General features: G+C 38.7%; 1 protein-coding gene across 1 annotated transcript; it reads left to right on the forward strand.

The window, feature by feature from the left end:
• The first annotated feature begins 896 nt into the window (after positions 1-896).
• Positions 897-2,400, forward strand: LOC120423804 (enhancer of split mbeta protein-like). The gene has a single exon (XM_039587721.2). The coding sequence runs from the start codon at positions 1,222-1,224 to the stop codon at positions 1,912-1,914; it is 693 nt and encodes a 230-aa protein (XP_039443655.1). The 5' UTR covers positions 897-1,221; the 3' UTR covers positions 1,915-2,400.
• Positions 2,401-9,664: the final 7,264 nt, after the last annotated feature.

The following is a 9,664-nucleotide window of genomic DNA, read 5'->3' on the forward strand; positions in this document are numbered from 1 at the left end:
CCAGCACCACGCAGTCGGGTCCGAAAAAGCTGCTCGTGGCAAAAGTGTGATCCGCGTCGCCGCTTGCCACGATCGTTCGCTCGCGCGCGCGTCAAATCAGCCCATCAAGCAGGCCTCGGAAGAGCGCGCACACAACAGAGCGAGAGAGAAGTGAATAAAAATCAACAACTCTGGCCAAATAGATCGTCGGCCAGCCGCAGCCGGAGCCCGAGCGTGAGAAAGTTTCGGAAAAAATAACGTGTGCTAAGCGCGCGGGCATTTGTTTTCCGAACGAGATTACAATGCTCTCTTTCCTTCCTGCTTCCACCGCTCCTCCGCGCGCCGAGGCTACTGGCCCAGCGCTGCTAATGGTGCCCTATCGATCCTAGAGGCTTCTCTCGCTCTTCAATGTGTTAAAAACTAGTCGTATTAAACCAGAAGGGAAGAGGCTCGAAGGAACGAAAAAAGTTAAACTGATATTTTCATATAATAAAGAAGTTAAACAAAAAATATCGTTATACCGGGGCCTGCTTGGATGGTGCTGGGCGCATCGACACACACACGTACCACGGGCCTCGTTCCCGGCTCGAGCTATCGCCCAGTAGGCCATGACGAGGACCCGGGAAGAGAAGAGGAGGGAGGAGGACGCGAAGGGGGAAAGTGTGTGGTAGCCAGCCGCACGTAGTAGGCCGGGCGAGAGAGGGACGACGAGGGTAGAACGAAACGCGCACACAGGAACGACGAAGCGACGACGACGACGAGGAGAATACGAAGAGAGCGCATGAGAGAGAGAAAACATAAAAGCGACAGATGGTTACGATCTCGTATATACATTTGCAGGTGGTAAACTCGTGTGGGAAATACAGTTGAGTTTAGGTTCCCACGACTCGCTCGGAGCTGGCCGGAGTATAAAAGCCGGAGTTGGGGTGATTTTTGGTATCATTACACATCTTGTTCTCGTACCGTTCACAACGTACGCTCAGTTTCGTTCGTTTCGTACAAGACGCACTCGTCTTTTCGGAATATCAACATCGTCAACATTGTCGTATCAGTTCAGTGAAGTTCGCTGAAGGAGTACACATTGGAGAAAAACACGAAGATCAGTGAGAGTGAGATTTTAAGAAAGCAAAACAAAAAAGGACGTTCCTCGTGAAGGAAGAGTGAAGTGATAACAAGCACGTGTGCGAAAGCCAAAAACGAACAGTTCAAGTGACGAACCAAAACAAACCACAACACAACACAATGGTTTACGGAAATATGATTGCTGAGCCGGTGATGGGTGGCAAAATTGCACAGCCCAGTTCGCTGGAACCGGTGTCGCGGACATACCAGTACCGCAAAGTGATGAAGCCGATGCTGGAGCGCAAGCGTCGTGCCCGGATCAACCGTTGCCTGGATGAGCTGAAGGAGCTGATGGTGTCTGCCCTGCAGAATGAGGGTGAAAATGTGTCCAAGTTGGAGAAGGCCGACATCCTGGAGCTGACCGTGCGCCACTTGCACAAGCTCCGCCGCCAGCAGAGACTCGCCGTCAACCCAGTCATCGATGCCGACCGCTTCCGCGCCGGATTCACTCACGCCGCCAACGAAGTGTCCCGCTGCCTGGCCTCCACCTCCGGAGTCGACATCAAGCTCGGAACCAAGCTCATGACCCACCTCGGACACCGCCTGAACGATCTGGACAAAGTTAGCCCGCTGTCCGTCCAGTGCGAACAGAACCTCCAGAGCCCGCCGATCTCGCCCTTCTCCAGCTCGTCCTCGTCTGCTTCCGCTGCCGATCTGCAGTCCTACCAGATGCCTCTGACCCCGCAGTCGTTCCGTTCCGGCAGTGGCAACCCCAACAGCCCGTCGCCCAACCCCAGCGAGTGCTCGTCCACCGGCAGCGAGTCCCAACAATCCCTGCTCAAGATTCAGGAATCCGTCTGGAGGCCGTGGTAAATCTGAAACTCCACCGTGAAACCGGTACCAGTGAAGCAAGACTTATCACTCAACGCAACCAAATTCCTCAATCCAGAGATCTCAAGAGACAACAAGACAACAAATCAACTTTTTAAACAAAAAATCAACACAATATATCAATCGTATCGTATGGGTATAGCTTTAATAGCAAGTAGGACACTTTTGCACGCGCACTTCAAATGTGCGCGCTAGAGAGTTTGTGATATTAAACGTTCTTTAGGGAATAGGCCTTAAGCATTTTTGTTAGTACTTTTTCGCGCGCTGAAAAAGCCTTTTTATTTCTGCATTTAGCTCAGAAAATTTTAGCCTCTAAGAAACCTAGATGTTTGTTCGAATAAGACTTAAGATTGTTTACAAATTGCGCAGTTTGCGCAATTTCTGTGATTATATAAGCAAAAAAGACAAAACAAAATCAAAAAATCACTTGAAAATACAATCAAACATTTCATAAAACAAAAAACCTTCCTCTCTTATCATTCTCACGATCCGAAACAATTTCCCCCTTGACCTTGAGCGTTCTCCCCCCAACTCTTCACTTTGCTCTTGAAAAAAGCTCCTCGGCGATCCTCGAAACAAAAAAAAAAGATCGGTAGCGAAAATGTTGTTTTTCCGCCCAATCTCCTCCGCGCACTCACCAAACGTCAAAAAATCGCGAAAAAAAGAGCATTCGCAAAAAACCGGCAGCTGTTATTAATTCCAATTAGAACGCTGGCGAGCGCACATGCTACAAAATGCTCCCAACCAACCCTCTCCGCGCTTCGCGCTCCACGAAGCCCCTTTCCGGCTACACATACACACACACATATAGTAGGCCGAGAGCGGTAATGGCAGCAAGCTGTTCGCATTTTTCGAAACCATGAGAAAAATATTTTTTCCCACGATCCGAGCCAAAGCAAGCTGCGCGCCGAGCTGGAACCCGTAAGTCCTGCTTTTATGCTTCTTTCTCTTCGCCTTCTTCGTCTTCTTCTTCGTGTCTGTGTGCTTCTGGCTTCGGATTGTGCTTCGATTGCGCGTTTGGGTTCGGCGGGGAGAGATAGGGGAAAGAGAGAGAGTCAGCCTACTGTGACGCGCGTGTATGAGAGAGTGTGTGCGCCGTAATTGAAGACACACATCAAATCGTGTCGTTTGGCGGTCGGTCGGTGGTCGTCGGGTCACAGCGAAAAAAAATGGCAAAAAAGTTGCGATTGGACTGGAAACAAACCCTTGCCATTTGTTGGGAAAATCGCGCGCGCTTGCAGGATGAGCTATGCGCGCATTTTAAACGTTTCTCATTTTATAAGTCATTTAAAAGTTTTTAAAACTCACAATTTTTAACAGTGCCGTAGGGCACGGTCGGGCGCACATAGTCGCATGCATGTCGCATGGTCGGCAACCGACATAGGGGTGTGGGTCCACGTGAGGTCGCCAAAGACCCTCATGTGTGCAGTGTAATAATGGGAAGAAGCATCAGAGCCGCGCGCGTCAACAGTTTGAACGGCGGGAATAAATATGTATGAAGAGTTAGAGGAGGGGGACAACAAGACAACGACCTCCAAGAAGCCTCGAAGAAAAACGTGAGAGGACTGATTTATATTGCGCACAAAAACAACAAGTACAGAAGAAATTGAAAAAAGTAAAACGGGAGAATCGAGCAAGAATGCGGGTTATTTTTTTTTTGAACGATTGTTAAAAGTTTTTTTTTCTGGCTCGACCTTCTTCGGACCCTCGGCGAGGGGAAGAATTCTGGGATCACTCTCTATTTTTTTTTGTTTCGATATGACCGGATGTGCCATTTTCATCGTGGTCGTGATCGAGACAAGAGCCGTAAGTCACGGCTAACGTGATTAGGGGATTCGAGCAAGAGGAAACAACAAAAAAAGGGATGATGTGACAAGTTGGTAACGGCTGACGATGTTCTGGACGTTGTTGGCAGCGTATCGGAATGAATCATCCATCGTAGGAGGCCGCCTTGGCGGTTGGAGATTGCGACGATGCTGGGTGCGAAATTTGACCGGCGGGGATTTTTTTGGTGTCGGGTTTTGTGTTTGGGAGATTTGGATGCTGTGCGAGGAGCGAACCGGTGACAGCCGGAAGTGATTAACGGTTATGAATCATTAACATGAAGTAACGTCATGATTCGAATTCCCGGACGCTTCGAAACCCGGACACTTCATCTTGTTTTATCAATTATTAGGATATAAGTTCACATTATGAATTTCAAAACTGTGTTATATGATGAATTCCAACATCAACTTTTATTTAAAGTTTATTTGAACGCTGTAGTTAATGCAAAAACAATAAAATACAATAAAATTATAAGTTTACCAAAAATGCGAAACATTTCACTTGAAATATTTCATAGGCGTTCGATGCACCGGGAAGGCAAAGCAGAAATTTATGGTTTCGATTTTCTTAAATTCTAGCAAATTTTTATATAAAATATCAATTGTTTTGATGTTAACAACTTATTTGAGACCTAAAGAATGCCTTTCACTAACATTTCAGGCCAAATTTGTGCGATTCATAAGTAAAATCGAGTGTCCGGAATTCGAAGCAAAAGTGTCCGGATTTCGAATCAGCTTTTATCAGTGTCCGGGATTCGAAGCACAACAAGTCATTTTAATTTTAAAATTCTGATGAAAAATTGTTAGAAAAGACATATTTTGCATGCATTTTCTTGAAAGTGACTGTTTCTACTACATCCTGATGATATTTCTACATTTCCAACTTATTACATGATTTTTTGCCAGCTATAACAAAAATGATATGCTACTAAGTGTCCGGATTTCGAATCATGACGTTATATGGTTGATCAATATTTTTTTTTAGATGTTCTAGTTCGTTTTCTGTATTAATTTAAATGACCCTTAATGATATTTGTTAAATGTCGAATTTTTTTGTTTGCAAATTTTAAAAACTTTGTGCAGCAAAAATCAACATTAAGATATTTATTTTTTCAGAAATTAACTTAACTTGCAAAATCAATTTAATAGTAAAAATATTTTTTTTTCATAATTGTTCATTGTCACTCAGCGATTCAACAGCAAAGCAGAATGTAAATTGCCATATCAACTCGAAACGAAACGAAACTATTGGCACTACGCCCCCCGGGGCATGGCCTTCCTCTAACGTGGGATTTCTGCTCCAGCGCCTCTGACGAGACAGGAGAAACCGGGACCGACGTTTTACTTCACCATCCGATAGAAGCTCAGTGGATAAGGCGGGAATCGAACCCGCGTCTCATAGCATCATCGGGATCGGCAGCCGAAGCCGCTACCCCTGCGCCACGAGACCCACATATCAACTCAAATTTGGTAAATAAATTAACTTGAAGGTACATGTTAATCATGCATAATTAAATTTGATGTGTCATTTGTGGAGACGCATGGTACTCTAGGATAGTTTCAAAACTAAAGTTCATAAAGTCAAGACTATAAATAATCACTTAAATATTAGACCTTCCCACATTTTGTCAATTTCATTTTTTGTATACATTTTATTTTACCTTTGACCTGAAGGCACAAGACAAACTTTTTTGGAATGATATTTTTTTTTAACTATGTATAGATCAAGTTTTTATAATAATACAAAATAAAAGCTTTCATTTGATCGAAAAATAACTCATGCTGGTATCAAAAAATATTACAAGAAATCCAATAACAAAGAAAAAAATGTTCCTGCTCTTGATATTGCTTTTGATTATTACATATTAGCTCACTATATTTACTTAAATATTTACTAAATTTATTACTACATTTTTTCGAATGCTGGACAAAATCAGTAAACAATGGAAGACTGCTTACAAACTTTTTTCATCATTTGAAAAATGTACAATTTAAAAGAAAGCAGACAAGTAAATCAAAATTGTAAATTTAAAATACATTTAATTTTTCCCAAAATTTTATCATTATAAAAAATAATTTTCGAACAAAATATTGAAAAACTTGAAGGGTATAACAATGACACAAAAAAATCAGCTTTGATTTTTTTATGAAAGTATAATTTTAGGTTCTTAAGACCAAATTATATGGCCAAAATAATGCCCATGGAAAAAAAATTCCATAGTTCCAGTCATGCCTTTCAGAATTTAAAATAAATATAACAAATCGGATTACGGATACTTAGAATCAATCAATCTTATCAATCAACGGATGCTTAGAATCTTCAATCAATAATTAAAAAAAAAACTTTAAAATTTTATTAAGGTTACGTTTATAGACCACGTGGCCACATTTATGTTCTTGACAAAATTGGTCAAAACTGTCCAATAGTTTTTCCCATATTTACCTAAATAAAAACCCGATTTAATATCACCAGAGGTGAAATAGAACCTTTCTTACAAAATGATGAAACTCCGAAAAATATATTGGTGCAATTAATTTTTCAGAAATATAATGATACCACACAGTGAGAATTTCACCTTAAGCTTCGAATCTTTTTATCTCCCGGGAATTCCCGGGAAATTTGAAATTTAACCAACATTATTCTGATCCTGTTTCTGATCAATATTTTGCAACGCAATTGTATAGAACAGCAACCTTAATGTTAATGGTCAAAATAGGTCAAAATAAGTGTGATGATCAATTAATGGCTTGAATGCTTGTAAAAAAACATCCAACTTTTAGAAAATATAAAAAAAATATGCTGACTTTAAATCGTAGTAAATAAAAAAAAATAGTATTTGTTTAATCAAAGTGTCTGAACAGTGTAAATCTATGCTCCACAACCATAAAAGTGTTTTAAATTTGTCTTAGTGACCATAAAGTTAAACGAAAAAAAAAATCTTGCAGAAATAATATCATGGCAAATCATTAAATTTGCCTTAAAACTCTAATTTGCAGCGCTTTTTTACTTGAAACACTATTCAATGAAATCACAACTCAAAATATATGAAGCGAGTTTTTGAAATATGGTTGCATTCTTTGGGTAAATTTCATATTATACGAAGTTGTTTTCTAACGATTTTCATGGTTTCATTTATGATATGATTTTAGGTATATTAAATATTTTCAAAGTGTAGAAGTGGTTGAAAATACACAATATTTTTTTCATATATAACCCTCTTACGCCCTTGGTAGCTCACGTGCTTCATAAATCTATAACTTCAAACTGTACTTTTGAACTTTTTTTAAGTTTCATTATATCAATGCAATTTCGATCCATTTTGGTTAAGGTAATCAAAATTGTTGAACAAATATCAAATTTAATCTTGGCCGGAAAAGGTAACTATCTTATTTTAAAATTATATAACAAGAAAATCGTTTAAATAGGTTGTCAAAAATAAAATAGTTAATATTCATTTCATAATATCGTATGTTTTGTTGCCCAACATGTAAGCAAACAGTATTCCTAGTTGCGAATGCTCCAAAATAAATAATATCTGAATCAAACCTTGATATGCAATTTATAGACAAGCTTATTAGTTCATTATGAACAGTCGATTGAAATGAATAAAATCAAATAAGGTTCTCTCATTAATTTTTCTTGTATATTTTCAAAATATTGGTGCCAAAAAGTTAGGAAAATGTATACTTCCGCTTGAATTTCGGGAATTCCCGGGAAATTTACAAATTTCCCGGGAAACGGGAAATATTTTTTTCCGGGAAATCCCGGGAATTCCCGGGAAATTTTTTCCCGGGACGGGAAATTGGACGCTCTATATTTAATTCAGATTTTATTTTTTATTCACATTATTAGAAAAAAAATAAAGGGTACTCAGTCTTTAATGTTAGTCTATGATTAACTTTAAAAAATATGTATCGATATTGCACTTTGTCGATCTAATATGAGAAGCTAGAAATAACACTTTCCGCGCAGCGTAAAACGCGCAAGCGTAAATGTGCTGGCGTTTATGCTTCGACTTGACGACTTGTCAATCTTTCTAGTGAAAACGAGCCGGGACTTTGAATTTGATGTTCAGAATATGATTTTGTATAAAACCAAAAATTTAATGGGAAAAATAGGGTAAAAATAAGACGAAAAACACTAATATGGCTACATCTATGGAAATACATTTTGGAAAAGCTTCAAATTTTGGGCCCAAGCAGTTTATGGCGCATGTTTTCGAATGGATTTTTGTTTGAAACTGAATTCTTTCAATTTGACAGTGTTATCTGTAAAATAGTCCAAAAAATACCTCTAAAAATGGCTTTGACCACATTTACTGGTCAAAAATTGTGAATCGAAAAATAAAATGTTCGTCTCCGACCCCACGGCTACAGATCTGAAATATAAAAATTGTGGGTTTTACGAGCGGTTTTTCAGTGATGGAAGACACAAATTTTTAAGAGCGGATACAGACATCGCTCAAGTATTTCAGAAAAAGAGCTCTCAAAAATCAGACCAAAATTCAATCGAAAGAGCGCATCTAAACCTTCAAATTAGACATAGGATTTTTTTCTGGGACGACCCCTCACCGTGCACGATTTTTTTTAAAGATTTCTGAGAAAAGCGTTTTTCCAAAAGCAAACCTTAAACCTTTCTTTTGTAAGAAAGGCAAAAGTAATAACAAATTGGGTTGCAGACACCTAGAAAATGTTCGGAAAATTAAACGAATTTAACTATTATTTTTTTTACAGATTTCCCAAGTGCCGTAACTTGAGTTTTCATTGCCTACTATTTTGAATTCTGTTATACATAAGATGCTGCTCAATAACAATTTTTAGCTCATGTTTTGGGGATGTTGTTATTTTTTCATCTTAATACCGATGAACATGATTTTCTAACAACAAGATCAGAATTTTTTACAGAACTTGCTACTGAAATGACTTCTGTTTTGTTATTACCACCTGTCCGGAAAGAACCGTTTCGTTACCAACTGATGCTAATTTTATGTTTTTATTTCAATGGTATTTTTTCTAGCTAGACTTTGCTACAGTTCTACTACATGATTTCGCTTAAAATAATTTGTAATTATGATAAATTGTAACGGTGTTCTGTTTATTTACCTGATAAGAACATATTTTGCCAAAAATAATCTAATGTTTCATAATGAGGCTTGTTTGGGAATGAGTTTTTTTTATGGTTCATAAGTTTTCAAATTATTTTATTTTAAAGCTAACGCATGTAGGTTATTAGAGGGCTCTTTAGAAAAAAAGTACTTGTAAAATTTGATTCATGATCATATAATATTCAACTTTTTCAAAACATGTTATTCCATGAACTCAAAATAACTACTACCTTTAAAAAGTTTAAATTAACAATCGCCATAATTCATGATAAACTACCCATCGGCAAATGCATGTCTAATTTTATATATTTGGTGATAAACACAAAAATTCGTTTTTTGTGCTCGAGTTGGTATGAAAACCAGATTTTTATATAGTTTGTTATAGTTAATAAATTTAATCTATGGATTAATTTTCCAAAAAATATCCCGTTGGACATAATTTGTCATCGTTCAACATTTCTCTATCAATTAATCACACTATAGCAGATGATTTATAGCCGAGGACATCGCACATCCCAAAGCGTGCGCGCGTGCTCCTGCTGATGTAACCCAGGGAATTCCAACAAAGCAAGCCACATAAAACGCACCCACCCTTGGAATCCCGTCAATGAACTTCCATTGCTGGGCGGCGGTTGCTGCGACGCCTTTGACGTCTCTGGTGATTAGCGATTTGATGGGTTAATTAAATTAGCTGTACCAAAATATGATGACCTTCTGTACACACTTAATTGAAATTGTTGATTTTTGTTAAAATTAACATAACTATTTTAAAGTAAGGATATGAAAGGAAAATAACGACTG

Source organism: Culex pipiens, chromosome 2 (assembly GCF_016801865.2).
Source record: "Culex pipiens pallens isolate TS chromosome 2, TS_CPP_V2, whole genome shotgun sequence".
Lineage (NCBI taxonomy): Eukaryota > Metazoa > Arthropoda > Insecta > Diptera > Culicidae > Culex > Culex pipiens.